Genomic DNA, 19,043 nt, shown 5'->3' on the forward strand with positions numbered 1-19,043 from the left:
CTGTCATTTATTCAACACACCATCCATCTATTGCACAAAACCCTACTGGGCTAATGCTATTAGGAAGCTCCAGGATAAACTGCTAAATAAACCACCTTTCACAGCACTTCATTCACTGTTTCAATATTCCAATTCCTAGGAAATCTACCAAATGCATACTAAATGCTAGGTGGCTTGGAAGACAACTTGAGGAGCACACAAACATTTGAATACTCACATATGATGTATGTACTAATTAGTCTACTGCAGCTTTCTAAAGGGAAAGAGTTTTGCCACATTAAATATAAGAGTTTTAAAAGAGCCTGGTCTTAGCCAAACTCTTTGAGCACTAAGGTCTCAACTCTCTTATTGGGGGCAGTGGCTGAAGGAAGAACTTCAGATGGGCTCCCATAAATTCTATTCAACTAAAGCAGTGTGAAAAGGTATGCCAGGAAGCGAGACCTACAGGGGCATTATGTGCAGAGCCTGAGAAGATCAGCTTGCCAGGGAAGAGCCAGGCTGACCACCACAGAAAGTAGTAATAATACTGGGTCAACTCCAAAGTTGACTCAAATGATATGATAAAAGAGTAAGGAAATACAAGAGAAGTTTGAGTGAGAAGCAACATGAGGAGAGTAGTGTTTGTGTAAGTTTAGCCCAACAGCCACCACCGGGACGGACTGCAAGAAGGATAAAAAGGCTAATTTATGGAATGGTATCCCAGAGAATGGAATGGTTTAAATGGAGCTTCCAAAAGGTACTTGAAGCAGCAAACATGAGGAAAAAACTGGCTCAAGATGTTGCCTAAGAACACAAAACATGTCTCAGTGAAAATAAGAGGAAAAAAAACATACAAAGAACAGACAGACAAAAATGGTGCTCTGTAGTTTTGGAAAATGGTCTGCTTTGCCTCTCAGAGAAATCTGGGCCAAATTGAGGATACCAGCTGTTATCTGATATTTTTACAGGAACTGAATGGGGGCGGGGAAAGAAGTAGCCTGCTGCTTCCCCACCACTCCCACCCCCATTTCAGAAAATCAGAAGAGAAGTAGCAGATGTCACAGTTTAAAAGCCACAAGGCATTACTGTCCTTTCTTCCACATACTCTGCACAAGCAGCTGGGCCCTGAAGAGAAAGCCGGGCAATGGGCAGGGAGGAAGCAGCTGTCATCAATGGACTCCTTGCAGGCCATGGAAATTTACTCTCTGGCGACCCGTTTCCCCTGCATTTCTGCCTTCTTGTGGACATTATTGCAAAAGAACTTACAGCAAAAGAACTGACTCACTAGAATGAAATAAGGGTAGCTATTTCTGGAATGGAGAAAAGGGTATGTTCTGGTGTGAGCCATCCCAACCATCTATTCCAATTTCTTCTTAACCACAACTCAGGACCTCAACACTAAGATAAATTAGCAGCAATTCTGGTTTTCAATTTAACATGGGGAGGCCTGCAAAAGTCCTCAGGAGGACAGAGAGCACAGAAAACAATTTGAAGATAACTGGATATTAGAGGTCTTTTTTGACAGCATTTGTTATTACTTAATAGTAACAGTGCTTAATAGTACTAGTAAAATAGGGTGCCTGGGTGGCTCAGTCATTAAGCATCTGCCTTCGGCTCAGGTCATGATCCCAGGGTCCTGGGATCAAACCCCGCATCGGGCTCTCTGCTCAGCGGGAAGCCAGCTTCTCCCTCTCCTACTCCCCCTGCTTGTGTTCCTGCTCTCACTCTCTCTGTCAAATAAATAAATAAAATCTTTAAAAAAAAAAAATAGTACTAGTAAAAGGTTAACCTTTGTGACACAAAAAATGTGCAGAGAAGTACAGAAATTAGAAAAAGGAATTCATATTAAAAAACCAAGTCCTTGTGATCATAGACTGTATTAGAAATCTAATTTTTTCCCCTCAAATTTTGGTAGCACAATAACCAGCTCATTTTCTGGCTAAAGAGTGAATTTTTTCAAAGGACATTTTCTTAATCAACAAACATGTAGAATCCTTGGACACCTTACATCCAAATATATTTGGGAGCCCCCCCATATAGTTCCCTTTAGATGAGACAGAGCTAGGAGGCATTTTTCCTATGGACCAATAAATACAAAGAATGAGATGTCAAAACTATCCAGAGCTAATGAATTACCTTAGCTGACAATTCTGAGAGAAGCAACTTTTAAGCACAAAGATGACACTGCATTTCCAGATTTCTGAAAAAATGAGCAGAAATCTTCTAGACAAGTCTCTAAGCAAGATGGATGCCACAATCAGCCTTGACTAACTTCCCCTCATCACTTTAGGCTGTAGTCTGACCTGACTTCTTAAATCAAGGGTGGAAAATAGGTTCCAACTTGAGTCAATTGATAGAGGTTGTCTGGAACACTATTTTGAAAAATATTTGGGAGCCACATCTAGACTCAGTGAGAAAGACTGCCATGATTGATCGGCAATGTCTGCACTGGGCAGGAGAGGCAAAATTGATGGCATGTGCACTAAGGATTTGCCAGAAGCAACATCCCTTTTATTTTCTAAAAGAAATCTATACTGCAAATTGCATTTACTTCTTATCCAGACACAATCTATGTCCGCATTCCAAAAATTCAAAAAAGCTGGAAAATACCCACAAATTACCGACCAATTGTCTTGAAAAACGTAACAGGAAAAATAACCTGTGTGGCATGTAAGCAGGTCCAGTCAGTCTCCTCAAAGTTAGAGCAGAGTCAGAACAGAGCCGAAGGACCACATCCAGCTTCCCAGCTGTTTTTTATGATCCAGGAGCTAAGAATGATTTTTACATTTTTAAATGACTGGGACGAAAGAAAAAGACTGTTTTGTGACACATGAATAGGACATGAAATTCAAGTTTCAGCTTCCATAAATAAAGTCTTCTAAGATCACAGTCGCATCCATTCATTCCCGTAGTTATTGGCTATGGCTGCTTCAAGCTACAAGGGCAGAGCTAAGAAGTCATGACAGAGACCGCACGGCCCACAAAGCCTAACACATTTACTACTCGGCCCTTTATAGAACAAGTCTGCCAAGCCCTAGGCTCAAAGAACTGGTCAAAGGTTTCCTCAAGCTATACTTCTCCAAAGGAAGGAGATGTAGTTCAGCAGGCTTCACAGAGTACTTAGCAAAGAAAGTTGCTGCTGTTTACCCCTCCCCTTAATATAGGATTACATAAAATACTCGTGAACAGTTTCCCCCATCATGCAACAAACAAAAAATTGTGCTATGCCTCCCAGAGAAGTGTCTATGTGGGCATGAAACAAAGGAAGAGAACTACAAGACGACTTGAATTGTTTTTAATCTCTGTTCTGCAAGTAGATATAAAAAAATTTTAAACATACTTTGATTGTTTTGGTTTGAAGTCTCAATCCATTCAGGGTATTGATAGCTTTCTCTGCATCCTTAGGGTCAATGTAGTTCACAAAGCCATATCCCAAGCTCTGCCCTAATGAAAGGGAAGGAGAAAAAAGGCATATATTAGTTCTACACCACTGATGACAGAGATCCACTCTCATTTTGGCATATGGTCAGGTCATTAACACCAGCACGTTTTCTCAATAGTAAAAAGAAGTCTACATTAATTCTCCTAGAAATATTCATGTGGTCTTTTTTTCCAGCTTCTGTCTACTACATTTGCAAGTTTAAACATCAGTTAGAACTCAGCAAGCTGTGCATTTAAAAACAAAACAACAACAACAACCCCACTCTCACCCCCACATCTCCACAGCATTCCATCAAACATGTCCTGCCTGAGCCAGAGCACCCAGCAGCAAATGCAAGGTTCAGCTTCAGAAACTGTGGGTGCAAGTCTCCGCCAAGCTGCTGAGTGGGCTTCACGGGCACGACTTTTTCAGTTTCATTTTCTTTACCCATAAAAGGGGAAGGCATCAAGCATCAACCAAGAATCTGTCAGCATTCTGTACATTGTAACCTGACAAACTTATAGCCTTTACCAAGTACAATTATTTCCATTTAAAAGGTGAAGAACTGTGTGTTCACATGTGCACGTATATGTATACATGTACATTTATTTTATAGGAGAGCCTCTTCAAATAAATTGAATCCAATTTTCTAAAAAAGGTTTGATGACCTACATAAGGATACAGGGAAATGTGAACACAAAGATTTACACCGAGAACATCCAAGCCAATGAGAACATGCAGGAAAGGAAGAAAGAGTATAAACAAAAATAATAAAACAGAATTTCTGAAGAGTTGCTTAACAAGGAGTATTGTGTTGTTTTTTCCCTATCATCTGAGCGCTCTAACCCCTGGCTCAATGATATCCCAGCTCTCAAACAAAATGGAAGGTATTCAAGTGATTGTAATCAATGGAATGCACACATAAGTAAAGCCAATCCGAAAGGTCAATTTTTCAACTAAGAGGAAGTTTCTCAGTTTCAGAAGGTAAGAAACACTAAAGGAGAATAAGTAACAAAAATGGACATAAGACAGGTTTAGTCTACTAAAAGTCAAACCAAACTAATTAAGGGTTTCCCAGGAGATGCTCAGTAAAGGTCCAAATACTTTTTATTAAATATATTTTTTCATCAATTTCATAGCAAACTGAGGGATTTTTTTCCTTGATGAGAGAAGGTGCATGTGGTTATGAATACAGGTATTTAGGATAGGCCACACTGGTTACCCTAATGTGGTTCCCTATTAACTACACAAGAAGAGAGAGAGAGAGAGAGAACACTAAATGCAGCACCAAATAACCATGAAAACTTGTGGTTGTATTTTGGGACCATTATCAGAATTTGGGTGTTTGTACAACACCCAAAACTAATATGTCAATTTACCTCAATTTAAAAAAAAAAAAATTGGGTAATCATTGCCAACTTATGCCCTCTTATCAAATTGTATTTTTTTTTTCCTGTTTTTAAAAAAAGAGGGTGACAGAAGAGCTAAAACTAATTCGGTTCATTATTTTTTCTCACACTAATCAGAAATTTTGTTTTACTCATGGTTCTATTTTTAAAAAGTTCCATGGGAAGCCACTGTATTTTAAGCATTCAGCTTTTTACTAATTCGACATTTACCATGGGTCTATCGCACGCATAGTGCCCTCTTACAAAATGTGCTGCAGTTCTATTGTCTTTGAGCAGGATTCATATGGGCTAAACGTAAAAGCTGCTCAAGGCAGCAGTTTACGATGGACACACAAGAGTTCTAATCCTGCCTCTGCTGTTTACCAACTCTGACTTTGAAGAAGCTGCTCAACTTCTCTGAGCCCTATCTTCCTTATTTCTAAAATGAGAGTAATTTCTACCCAACAAGGTTGCTGAGGCAGTGATGAGAACATTCACTACTGATAAAGTAAACCATTTTAGTCAAAAGATAAAATAAAAAAATTAACATATCCACTATATGTTAATGAGGTTCCATGTATTCATTTAAAATTAAATCATGAGGCCCTTGGATGGCTCAGTCCATTAATCGGTTAAGCATCCGACTCTTGATTTCGGCTGCGGTAGTGATCTCAGGGTTGTGGGATCAAGCCCCTCGTTGGGCTCTGCTCCAAATTCTCTTTCTCCCTCAGCCCTTCCAACACCCACCCCCATGCTCGCTCGTTCTCTCAATAAAATCTTTTAATAAATAAAATCAGGAAGATGCTACAAATATAATGGGGAAAGGAAAGGCAAGCCGAACATTGTGTAGTTTTGTCACACTGCTATTCTATAATAAAATATATCAAATCATCAATTATAACCACATTAAGAGTCTATTTCTCCTATATGGCACTATCCTCACACCTGCATTTTAGCAGCTTCTAATTAATCAAGGTGCTTTTTCAACCTCGGTCATACACTGGAATTATCTACAAAACTTTAAAAAAAAAACAAAAAAACTATTGCCTGAGTCCTAGTCCCAAAGATTTTTATTTTATTGGTCTATTATGAAGCACTTGTACCAGGTTTTTCAAATTATGCTGATTCTAACATGCAGCCAAGGTTGAAAATCACAGTTTCAATGGTGAGAGATAATCTGGGGCTGCAAATCTGGCATCTGGGACCCTTGAGAGGGGCCACGTGCTAAGGGTCTAGGCATGTGAAGACATCCTGCAGGAAGACTGTCTTTTTTACAGATGCATTTTCAGATACAAGTGATGTCTTCCCTCCAAAACCTTCAAGTTACCCAGCACTTCAGAGAAACTGTTTACTGGCCTGAGGAGGTCACTCTCAGGCACAGCAGTGCCTGCTGGAGTTGGGTCACCAGGTAAAGGAGAAAGCCTGCCCTGTCAGTCCCTGCTTAACTGTCTGCCAGGCTGGCCTCTGAGGGCTTAAGCACACAGTAGGCACTCAAAAGCTTGCTAAATGAATGAATGAGAAACATAGTGGTGTTATGTATTTAACCAAAGGCATTATCATCAACATCACATCAGATGGTCCATCTACTAAATGGGTCTTTGACTTGACCCTCCCCCATAGCAAGCATGGCTAGCTGTAATGAGTCAGCCACGTTTCTACTACCTGTAAATTGACTACACTCAGACAACATTTTATCCCTAAATGACCTCTCCTCCACAAAGTTTCTAATTTGCTTAGTGGCATTATTAGGAAAATCACCACCCATCAATTAGAATGTGTTTGAGGTAAGCAAAATTTTACTATTAATCTAAGGAAGATAATACAAAAGGAGATATTTGCTGCAAAAGGGTTGCATTTCTAAATCCACTATAGATGAATTAGCATGTTGGCACTGGAAGTACAAGGGAGTTAGGAACTTGAGCGATTTTCACTTTAAGGTGTTATTGAATACTTACAATATATAAAGGTTTCCCAGAGGATACCAAGATAGGCAAGGCTCTCCCCACCATTCTCACCTTCCAGCTGTGTGGTGTTTCACTGTTTAATTTTAGCCTCACATGTATCATGTGAGATACTCATTTTCCTCTCCTGAAAGGGAGATAATGATTTTTGAAGCTGGGCAAGGTCAATCAGCATCCTCAAATCAAAAAAGCAGGTAGGAAGTAGTAGACAAGATTTGAATCCAGGACTCTCAAATGCTAAGCTCTTCTACACTCAATTCACAGCTAGTTAATATATGAACCCAGACCATCTTCAATATGCTTGAAGTATAATGTAACCAGGTATTTTCAAAGAGGGTTCTACCACAAACTGTTTTGAGACAGTTGTCCACTGTCTCAAATTCCTGTACTTCATGTGCAAATATCAGTTTCAGTATATATGAATTTCAATGTTATTATTCATTCCTATGACAAAGTAAATTGTATCTTATATAGTGACCACTTCACTTCAGGTTATCCTGAGTGCAGATTATTTAGCCAGGATCCGCTGTTTCCCACTCTTGTATTCATCAGCTAGTAACAGTCATAAACCACCAGGGAAGGCTTGGAAACCAAGCATCATCCATCCATACCATCCAAATCTAGTTTTCAAATCATTCTGAATTTAGAATGTGCATATTGATAATCTCAAAACCAAGAATCCTTTCTTTAAAAAAAATTTATAAAGCTCTACATTTAAATTCCAAGTATAAAAAAGCCCAGCGTGATTAAAAGAAAACTGAACAAAACGACAAAGCTAAGCCCCTTCCAAAAAAAACCTTCAAGACAAATAAATCCTATCTTTAAAAGCCAAAAGATTCCTTCTGGTAACTGGACATCAAGAATAACGTCAACATCACCTGACCCAGCTATCCTTACAAGCAACCTGTGGTCTCAAGGCTCGTAGGGATTTTTGGAACCATTAATCCAAGCCTCGGTCCAAACGGCCATGGCAAGGATTCTAGAATCCCACCAGGAGAAAACCACATGAACAGTCATATGGCCTAAGACCTCCACACAGGCACTGAAGACTCCAGGTCAACGCCAAACTTCAGCACATGTATTCTATACTCTGCGTGTGGTAATGCCTTCTGTTTTGCATCATCCTGTTTAATCTAATATATATGCCACAGAAGATTCCTTCTTCACAAGAGGTAGAAAAATCACGTACAGACTGCTCCTGGCATGAGAAGAACAGTGAGGAGCAGGCTACTTAGAACCACAGTCAAGTGATCTAAAGCACAGAGCTGAAGCACTCCACAGGCGGGGGTCAGGGAAGAGGAAAGCAGGAAGAGTCCTTACAGTAACAAAGGGCTGGTGGGACACACAGTAAACTCCAGTTTATCCCAAACTGTGCGTAATTCAAAGCAGCAGCCATTCCCCTGCCATCTACATTGCTTTTATTAGCATACTTTAATTAAAAATTTAATTGCATATTTTAATTAAAAATACACAATCTTCTGGACCCATTTAATTCAAAGGTCACTTTATTTAGTCTTTTCTATTTCAAATTACTACCAATGTGCAGAATATCAAATTACCCCCTCAGGTTTAAAGGTAAAGGTAATAGACCTCCATAATTCTTGATCATAAAGCTGGTACGTTAATTTTATCCAACTAATATTAAGTGAGACCCTTCTCAACATGGAACTGTGGAAAGTAAAATTCTGTATTACAAAAAGCCATCCCACGTATTTCTCACCAACATTTAGCATTCATTTGTTCAGCAATTGTAGAAAGTCTACTTTCTGCTAGTCCCCAAGGACAAAACGTTCCTCTTCATAAAAACCGAAATTCTAGGGCTCTGGGGTGGCTGTCGGTTAAGCATTGAACTCTTGGGTTTCTGCTCAGGTCATGATCTCGGGGTGATCTCAGAGTCCTGAGAGCAAGCCCCTCGGCAGGCTCTACGCTCAGCAGGGAGACAGCTTGAGGTTCTTTCTCCCTCTCCCTCTGCCCCTCCCCCCCCACTTGCTGGCATGCTCGCTCATGCTCTCTCTTTAAAATAAATAAAATCTTTGAAAACAAAAACAAAAACCCCTACATCAGCTAGAAGGAGACAAAAGAACAAGCTCCACAGTGTATTAGAAGAATATAAGGACTAAGGAGATAAAAGAAGCAGAGAGGAGAGCGTGGGGGAGAGGGGTCAGGGCTGCTATTTATATAGGATGGGCCTCATCCAGAAGGTAACACGTGATCCAAGACTTGAAGGAGTAACTCACAGTCTAACAGGAAAGCTTTGTAAGACGGACTTCAGTGCAAGGGGTATCCCATAGGGGTATCCTATCCTGCCAGTTCTAACAGCTAAATCTGCCCCTCCTCCCCACCCCCCTTTGCATTAGCACAGATCCTCATGTATTATTCTAAACTGGATTATTGCTACAATACCCTAAACCATCAATCACCCTTTCCCTAGACTCCTGTGAACTCCTAAACCAGCTGTCCTCCATCATGATGTTGCCCAGATGATCTTCTAGTTATGCTCTGGTTTCCAAGGTTAAGTTCTGGTTTCCAAGGTGGTCATCGGCTTCCTGCTTACTTCCACTATTCCTCCACACATACCCTAAAATGCACATTCAGTTCCCTGGGCCTGGAATACACATCTCCAACCGGCCAATTCCCACATACCCTTTGAGACTTTCTCTAAGACCCTTTCCCTGACACAACTTGTCCCACTCCCAGTATACACTGTTCAATGCGCCTCAGTCCTTCCACGGCCCTTATATTATATACCTTTATCTTACTACACATGGGTAGTGAGTCAACTTGGATTACCATCTCCCCACTCCACTTTAAAACTGTTGAGCAAGGGCAAGCTGAGCCTAGTTCCTGGCATAGAAAACCCTAGCAGATTATTAACTACACGTTCATTGAATGAACAAACGAGCTAATGAACAAAGGAACAGCCATCTGCCTTTCAAGAAATTACGGTTTAGAGGAGAGATACCCTGCTCCCCACGTCCCTACATTGTTCCAGAAGGATTACAGAACAAAGGTGTTCAAATGTTACAGTGTTCTGTCCTTATAAGGGAGTGATGTGAGATGTATTTTTTAAAATAGTTCATGTAAAATTTTTCATGAAAAATTTCGACAAATACCATTTAAATGAAATCTCAATTTTAAAAAATAATGTCACCTAGAGTAATTTGATAGATTTACATAAATCTGTTTCACAAATCTGTAAGTATGAATTATAGGATGTCAGCATATAATTTTGTTGAAAGTGCTTTTTCACTAATATAATTAAGTCTGCCGAGACTATTCATGTACAAGTCAAATAAAATGCAGAGTGAATTCTGTAAAAACCTGGTAGTTGAATCAACAATAAAAGGTGACTATGCTGATTGATGTGTATCTATTATTTCATTTAGAGCAGTAGCAATGTTTTATGAAATAAAAAAGGACAAAAGCAGCATGAATCTTTTCTAAATCCCACAGCAGAAACAGGTCACTATGGTCCTCTCTGACAAGCAAGACTATTTGCAATCTCAGGTCTAATACTGTAATACTTAAAAAAAAAAAAAAAAAATTTAAAAGATTCACTGTCTCCAAACGTGGCCCGATATAAAACTTCATCCCCTAACAAAAAAAGCAAATAATGTGAATTAAGAAAACAAGTTTACTCCGGGGGTAGGGGCGGGGGTGCAACTTTTGTTTTTAAAGACAGACCTATCCCTTTCTCTCATTGTTAACACCCTTCTTTCCTCCTCCCCCAAACACGATAGAGTTCCAAATGTGTTGTGCTTCTTCAGATGGACTTTCTGTTCTTGGGCATTGGTTATGTGTGTCTGTTCAGACAGGCTGTGCACTGCAACTCTGGCACCAAAGCGGGGAGCACCAGACTTTCCAAAGGAGCTCTCTTAATATCTCGTATCTGATGTGTAACAAAACCGTGTGGATACCACACACATCAGGGGAAAGGTTTGAGAGAATCTCAGAATAGAGGGATGCAATCCTCTCCAGTCACGTTTTCTCTCCAAATTTTAAATACTGACTTAGCCTGAGTCTCCTCAGATGCAGCACGCCAGTTGCAGCAAGACCTTTCATTTAAACACTCAACTAACTCAGGTCAAATTAAACAGGTCCTCCTAGCTGCCCTCTAATGAGGAAGATCAAATTGTGAGGCAGAGGACTAGTGAGATCCTATTACCACAAAACAAGCCAGCCTCCCTGAAAGCTCAGAGCATTTTTACCAGCTTCCCAAAGGACATTACCAGGGATTAGCACAAGGAAGGAGAATTCAACCTTAACGCTCACATAATACAGAAAACAGATGGCTCACTCGAAGACTTATCTTCCACTCAAATGTTAATAAAGCTGGCCTAAGACTAAAATGCCCCAATATTTTAAAAAGGTTTTAGGACTTCACAGATATACTGAGATAATAGAGAAGAGTTTAAATTGTAACTTTTCTGCTGAAATCAAAGTTGTAAATAGTGATCATTTGGTAAATATTACCTAAGCAGCCTAATTCTAAAGGGAGCTGTTAACATCCTCAGCACCAAGGCACTTTCCTTTCAAGTTAATTTTAATGGCCATATCTGTCCTCTGATTATGGAACTGGTAGAGCTCTATTTTCCTATGGTTCCGATCCCAGTAATTATGAATCTGCTGGCAATGCCGTGTGACCTTGCTTAAGTTGGTGAAACTGTGGATTCTTAATACATCACAATTTCAGACAACATTAAGAACTCCCACACAATTCGGTCTTAGGCTATGGAGAACAGCAACAGCATATTAAATTCGTGAGTATTGCACATGGGTACTAAGATGTCTTGCATCCAAGACCAGGAAAATTAGGAAATATGATCTTTATCCAAAGTGAGGAAAATAAACCAATTGTTCCAGCAAATACATCTTAGAATAAGACTTCACGTTGGAGGTTCTCTAGCCAGAGACAGTGAGCTATTGTAGCATCTCAACACCACAGTTAAAATAAAAGCCAGCTCTCATTACTTACTAATTTAGGTAGTTGCCCTCAAAGAAAAATCAGCAGTGCTACCTTAAATACTGGACCTGCCCCCATAATGAGAGCAAAAGCTAAAAAACTGGCAGGTGGCTAGAAAGCCAGACACTACAGCTCAAAAAAACAAAAACAAAAACCAAAACAAAAAAACACCTAGCAACTTTCTTTGTTAAAAAAAAAAAAAATCAACAACTCTGAGCTAAGGCGAAAGTACTTTCAGCAGATCTAGGTCCGCCTCCACATTCTCATTTCTTTATTAACTCTATACAAATTTCTTTTTTTCATGTTTTTTTGTTTGCTTGTTTTTTTAAGTAGGCCCACATCAAGCATGGAGCCCAACACAGGGCTTGAACTCATGACCCTGAGATCAAGACCGGAGCTGAGATCAAGAGTCAGATGCTTAACCGACTGAGCCACCCAGGTGCCTCTATACAAATTTCTTATAATTCTACACACACACACACACACACACACACACACGCACACGCACACACACGAGTTATTTGCTTTATCTTGTGCTTTCCTAAAAGGCAATGGAGTTGTTCATGTAAATATCATTTGAGATGAGGGCAAAAGAACTGTGTATCTCAAAATATTGTTGTGGTAAAGAGAGAAATCAGTTAACAACTGCAGTAGTAAAAAGGGCATCTGCTGTTGCTTGCACTACCAACTGGTGTCAATCTATGCACACATGTGCACACACACTCATATACACGCACACTGGTGAGCAGTCCATCAAAAACCAATACAGCTTCTTAATGTGTTTTTCTCTCTTTGTAAGACATTATTTTTTATTTAGATATTGCAAGAAAAAAAATTTAAATATCCTTAAACACTAGAATTAGCTCAGTGCCCTTTGAAACTGTGTCAAAGAATCTCACAAACCACTATGATGAGCTCCCTGTTTTGTCCAGAACAATGGGAAATATTAGTCTACAAATCCCACCACTTCCACCTGATTAAAAAAGAAATCTTGTAAGAGATAAATTTTCTTCTTGAACACATAACAGTTTGTGTTAAAAAAAAAAAAAAAAGAAAACAACTCATCCAAAAGTTAAAAGCTCACCAGCCAAAGCCTTCCAATACAAAAAGCTCAGTAAGTCTATGGGAGAAGTCTGTTCCTACTGGTCCATGACTGCTTTTATCTAAGCTTTCTAGAAACAAACAGTACCACTGCCTAATTATAAACTGGCATCAAGCAACTTATAAGTCTTCCAATACACATACTCATATTTAATTCTCACGATAAAGCTCTGTGTAGATAGATCTGTACCAATTTCACATTTATAAATTTGGAGGCCCAGACATGCTAATTAACTTGCTCAAAGGCACAGTTAGCTGGTTAATGGTAGTTAGGTTTCTCCAAAGCCAGGGTTGACCTTTCCAAAGTTGGTCTTCCCGGTATATACTTCACTGCCTTTGGCCAAGTTTGGGAATTACACTGAAGCAGAGTCCCGTATATCCAAAGGTCACATGTTTTCAACCAGGATATTCATAATCTCCAAACACACCTGCAATTATTTCCTTGTTGTCATGTAATCGATTGACTGGAACTTCACCACTCTTTCCTAATCCATCAAGACACTATGTACAAAAGAAAAAAAAAAACTAGAAAAAAAAAAAGGAATGGCATGCTGCAGGTGCACAAACCATTTAAATCCTCAAAACAAATCCATCATTACAAAACAGATTAGAGATATCCACATTATAAAAAGATTCATTTAAAACAGGACTTGATTTGCATACTCTTTTTCCAGAAACTCAGAAAGCAATTCTTATGGCTAAAGCCAAACATGTTTGCTACTGCCAAAATTGTCTCCCACACAAGACACTTCTCTCGTCAGCAGATTGCATTGAAATGCTTTTATACGCACAGTGTGGTTTCCTAGCTGAAGAAAAGCAGGTGGGATCAATACCACATGCTCTCTGCCCTCTTTAGATCTTTGCTCAAAAATTTAAAGCATGACAGTAAATAGGGAGATGCAGGCACCTAATGAATGTGGAACATCTATAGTTAATCACTGGAGTTTCATGCTCAACCAGCACAAACTTGCAAAAGATATATTTAGTTGGCTGAAACACAGAAGAAACTTAGGAGTTTCTTGACAGAGAAATAAGGAAATAGGCATACGGAGAAGAGCTAATGTGTAGAGAAAGACAGAGGAGATGGTTGGACCAAAGGCATGCTGAATGCTGAATGAACAGCACGTGGTCTGTGTAGAAGGAAGCCGACCGTAAGAACAGGGGTGCCCCACATGAAGGTCAGTAGTGGTCATACTGCAGCATGCACCAAGCAGGGAGGGACAATGAAGAAAAGATGAGAGAGAACTCTAGGGAGGTTAACTTTGGAAGCCTAGAACAATCAGGACATACAGATCTAAGACCAAGAAGACCATTGAGGAAGAAATTTTGATAAGCCAGAAAGGGGATCTGACCCAAATGCCTTTCATTCAAGTCCCCAGAGATCTCTAAAAAACAAAAATTACAGGATAAAAACCCATGACCTCTTTCACAAGTCCCTACAAATCTGAAATGGCTAACCTTCCTATCTATTCCTTATTCTCCTAGTCCACAAAACCTTTTGCTCATGCTACCCTTCTCTGAGCCTCTACTCTGACCTTAGAATAAGCATGATTAACTGGACCCAAAATTGAACTTTTGGACCAACTACTACACCCAAAATTGAACTTTTGGACCACTATTCTTTTCCTTCGGTGGGCCTTCCATAATAAGGGCCAGGAATGGAATCAAAGGCAAACCCTCCTACCCCAGTAGCTCTGTACTTCCATGTACCTTCTCACCTTCCTAACACTAACAAAAGACAAAGAACCTTCTGAACCTTAATACTCAGCAATTAACATAGAGCACCAACCCAACAGCCTCTCTAACATTCATTCATTATGCAGCTAACAGATATGGATAACTCCAGCCATCAAACAGCAAAACCCAACTTGACTACCCAGGGAAGACTTATGATTTTCCAAAACCTCCTTTACAAAGCTGTAAAAATTAATATACCTGAATCCTCCCCACCACCCACCCCCAGTTAAGTTGCTCTTATGGGTGGAAAGTGTTAATAGTACCATAAACAAACACAAAGTGTTAAATCTTATTTTGACATTTTGTGCAGCTAACACAAGGTTATACATGATTTCTGAATGCACCCACATGCCTTAGTCCTACACATACAAATGGTGATACCAAGTCAAAAAAGAAAAAGAGTAAGAGGGGAAGGCTGGGTCATTTAAGAAGGGGACCCTGGGGGGCATGTGGCTGGCTTAGTCAGTTAAGCGTCGGACTCTTGATCTTAGCTCAGGTCTTGATCTCAGGGTCATGAGTTCGAACCCCGTGTTGGGCTCCACACTGGGTGTGGGGCCTACTTAAAAAAAGCGGGGGGGGGGCGGGGGGAGACCATGGATAGCATCACATCATCATCTGGAAAAAAAAAAAAAGTTTCAAATAAAGCAAACCATGTATCATTTCACCTTCTTATCTGTATCATTGATAAAGTATACTCAATATATGTAACAAGGCTTTCACTTGGGGACAACTTTTCACTTTAGTTCATTTTATTTCAAAAAAAAAAAAAAAAAAAAAAAAAAGACCATAATTAAATTAGAGATATTTTTAGCAAAGACAAAGGAAGTAAAATTCCAAAGGACATCCACTGTCCCCAACTGACACAAAGATTTACGTATAAATAACATGTGATTTTCCTTTTGTACAGCACATTTTGTTTAGTTTACATTTAATAAAGAAAGGCATTATCTTTTCAAGAGGATATGAGGAACACGGTTGTTCCCCACCCCCCACCCCCACCCCCGGCAATAGTCACATAAAAGGACTGATTTTTATACTTAGGAGAAATCCCCAAACAGACCAATTGTGTTTGGTCAGGTTAGGGTATAAATGCTGACTATAAAGGAAACTTATTTAAATACTACAGACACAGCTTCAAGGACCTCAAGAAAGCCCTCTCTGAACCAGTGAGGAGAAAACATCCTATAGAGGAAGCCAGTAGTACAAGGTGAAAGTTTAAAAGCTGCAGGTCGGGCGCCTGGGTGGCTCAGATGGTTAAGCATCTGCCTTCGGCTCAGGTCATGATCTCAGGGTCCTGGGATCGAGTCCCGCATCGGGCTCCCTGCTCCTTGGGAGCCTGCTTCTCCCTCTGCCTCTCTTTCTCTCTCTCTCTCTCTGTCTCTCATGAATAAATAAAAAAATAAAAATAAAAAAAAAATAAAAAAAAAAAAATAAAAGCTGCAGGTCACATGGGAACCATGGCTACAAATTAAGTCCAAGAGGTACCCAGACAGAAATAAATATCCATTTTGTTTTTGCTGAGGGACAGCTATGTTACAGCAAACCACTCTGAGACCACAGGGCAATTTGCCTGCCAATTAACAGATGGCTTCTAAAAAGAAATACAAAATGGTCTGGCTCCCATGATTGGCACATTCATATCACACATAAACATCTCTGACAAAATAACCTAGTTTGAAAGTTGAAAAGATTAACTATTGTGATCCTCCAAATTTAAAATTCACACAAACACTTTAATTAAGAAGCAAATGCTTAAAAGATTTTGCTCAATGACTCATTAGCACACAAAAGTGATGTGTCCCTGTCCTCATCAGCATCACAGTAAATGCACCATCACAATGACCTCGAGAAGCACAGAGGCTGCTCTCTTACCACTGACTAAAAAGTATATTAAAAAGGTAATATGCAAATCATATACTCCACAACTTAGTCCATCTGACCACTGCTGCTAACTCTGGACACAATTTCCCCCATGAAACAGGAAAAACCTAAACACAAAAATAATCTTTTTAACTTACTACCATTTTATCATCTCAAGTACCCACGAACCTAAAGCAAGATGGTGGGAAAAAGAATCTTATTCAACAAGTGCACCTAGGGTGCCTGGCTGGCTCAGCTGGCAGAGCATGCAACTCGATCTCGGGGTTGTGAGTTTGAGCCCTACATTGGGTACAGAGATTCCAAAATAAATAAATAAAAGAAGTACTAGGTACCTACACTTTTAATTTATCTTAAGGACTTTTTTTAAAGTTTTTTTTTTTAATTTGAGACAGAGCTAGAGTGAGTGAGCACAAGCAAGAGCAAGCGAGGCTCAGAGAGGGAGAAGCAGGCTCCCCGCTGAGCAGGGAGTCCGACACCAGGCTCAGTCCCAGGACCCCGGGATCATGACCTGAGCTGAAGACAGATGCTTAACTGACTGAGCCACCCAGGTGCCCCTATCTTAAGGACTTTTAAAATGATGCTTGCTTTCATCTGCTATTACTGAAGTTACCTGATTACATATCTGAGGCTCACTCTTGTGGAAGATGCTGTGTTTTTAATAAGGACGTCTGATGTGAGAAGCAACTTCTACAGACAGAACTCCTAAGCTATTTGGGTCACATCACATGGCAACTCCGCAAACAAATTTCAAGATTAGGGCAAAGAAAGGTGACATAAGGCATCTCATTCAGAATATCCATCTTTTTGCCAAAAGTGTCCCTTATAGAAAAGGGGGCTGGGAGTGTAAGACCTCCTGCTAACTCAGCCCTAAGATGCACATGTGTGAAAGGATACCTCATCTGTGGAAAAAAGCTGGGCTATATGCACTCTCTCATAGTCATCCCTGTGACTCCACCATCTACCTTGCCCTTGTCAAGTAAGTTACACAAATCAATTCTTACCAGAACATTGCAGTCAGTCATGTTAAAGAGCCTCCTAGGCTGTAGAGTGCTATACAAAATGGTAGGTATTCAAGTACAAGTACACCACTCAGATGACGATTTCACTAAACACAAGTCTTTCAGCTCATTCCAATATTCAATAACCTTTAGTGTCAAGGAGTTTTCTTATGTTGTTGCTGACAATTTTTTCCTTGCTATTTATTTATAAAGGAGCTGGGGCCTAAATAGTATATATTACAAACTAATCTCCTTTATTTTGGGAAAACTTGAAAAATCTTATGTATGGTGCCAGATCACTTACCAGTCAAGCCTTATCCCCAAACATAATGCAATGTTTAAAATAAGGGCTTATTCTAGCTGTCCTCATAAACACCAACATTATTAAGGTAGTTCATTTATACCTAGATTATCAATCTCATTTTCCTCAAACAAGAATATTTTCCCTAGCAAGAAAACATATATATTCACTGAAATGCATCTCTTTAACCCAAAGCCTTCCATACTGTACTTGGGTTCTTGAACTCCACTCCTCTCTCAAAAAATTACATCTGAGACTAAAGGAAGTAGAACTTATACTGTGTTTAAAAAGTTTTTTCTCCTATAGACAGTTGTAAATTGTAAAGGTGTAAAAACTTCAGATACCTCTAAGATTAGTTGAGATTGAGATAAAGATTGACTGGCTCTAAGCAGCATTCTTCTGAAGAAAGGGAGAGGGACAAATTCTTTTTCTTAAGCCTCCAGACTATGAAAGATTACATTAAACATCAATTAAACAATTCAATTATGCTCTTCTGTGCTACTGGAACATCTTCATTTTAGTCCTTGCACTCTTGAAACATGGAAATTAACCCAGTATTTCTTCTTATTCCCAGCAATTCTCAAGACTTTTGATTGAATATCCAGAAACAAAAAAAAACTGAAGGTTAATCATAGTGATAACTACATGAGCTATCATATCTTATCAAATGACAGTCCTCAGTCAAATTTAAAATCTTGCCATCAGACATAATGACTTCCCAATCTTGCCTGTTACCCCAAGACCCTGGATTCCATTATTGCTCACAGAGCTAACTTACCCCTTCACTTTCACTCTCTGTAATTCTCATATAAGTTAAAAGAAGGGAAGCAACACTCCCCCTGCTTGTGTTCCCTCTCTCGCTGTCTCTCTGTCAAATAAATAAAAAATAAATAAAATAAATAAAATAAAAAAAAGAAGGGAAGCAAAATTTCTACGGAAACACAAAATGACCAGGAGCCATACTAGACTATTACAATCCCCGAAGGAATTTTGTTTCTTCTGAATGCAGAATCTACAGGCTAATGAAGGTGTTATTCAAAGACTTTCTGTATCATTTCCTAAAACCTATTTGATACCCTGGCCAGGCCAGGCCCCTCCGGACCCCCATGCCATATTTCCACTAAAAGCTACTTGAACAGATATCCCATTCTAATCCTTTAAGCTTACATAAATATCTTAACAGGTTGCAAGGTGAGAACATAAAACCAACTGGATATTCTTTCAAACAATTACAGTTACAATTCTGCATCGGGGACTAGTTAAAGATAAAAGTACTCTAAAAAGGAGAAAGCTAAAACTAGAATTTGATTTAA

At 39.5% G+C, this 19,043-nt stretch overlaps 1 protein-coding gene across 10 annotated transcripts in view; it reads right to left on the bottom strand.

Moving 5' to 3' along the window:
- Positions 1-19,043, bottom strand: part of ELAVL2 (ELAV like RNA binding protein 2) — a 163,304-nt gene that overhangs the window by 36,774 nt on the left and 107,487 nt on the right. For all 10 annotated transcript variants that reach the window (XM_078061316.1, XM_036082681.2, XM_036082673.2 and 7 more), the window contains one exon: positions 3,320-3,423. In XM_078061316.1, the coding sequence (XP_077917442.1) occupies positions 3,320-3,423 (104 nt within the window). The remainder of the gene's footprint in view (positions 1-3,319; positions 3,424-19,043) is intronic.

This window comes from Halichoerus grypus, chromosome 14 (assembly GCF_964656455.1).
Source record: "Halichoerus grypus chromosome 14, mHalGry1.hap1.1, whole genome shotgun sequence".
Lineage (NCBI taxonomy): Eukaryota > Metazoa > Chordata > Mammalia > Carnivora > Phocidae > Halichoerus > Halichoerus grypus.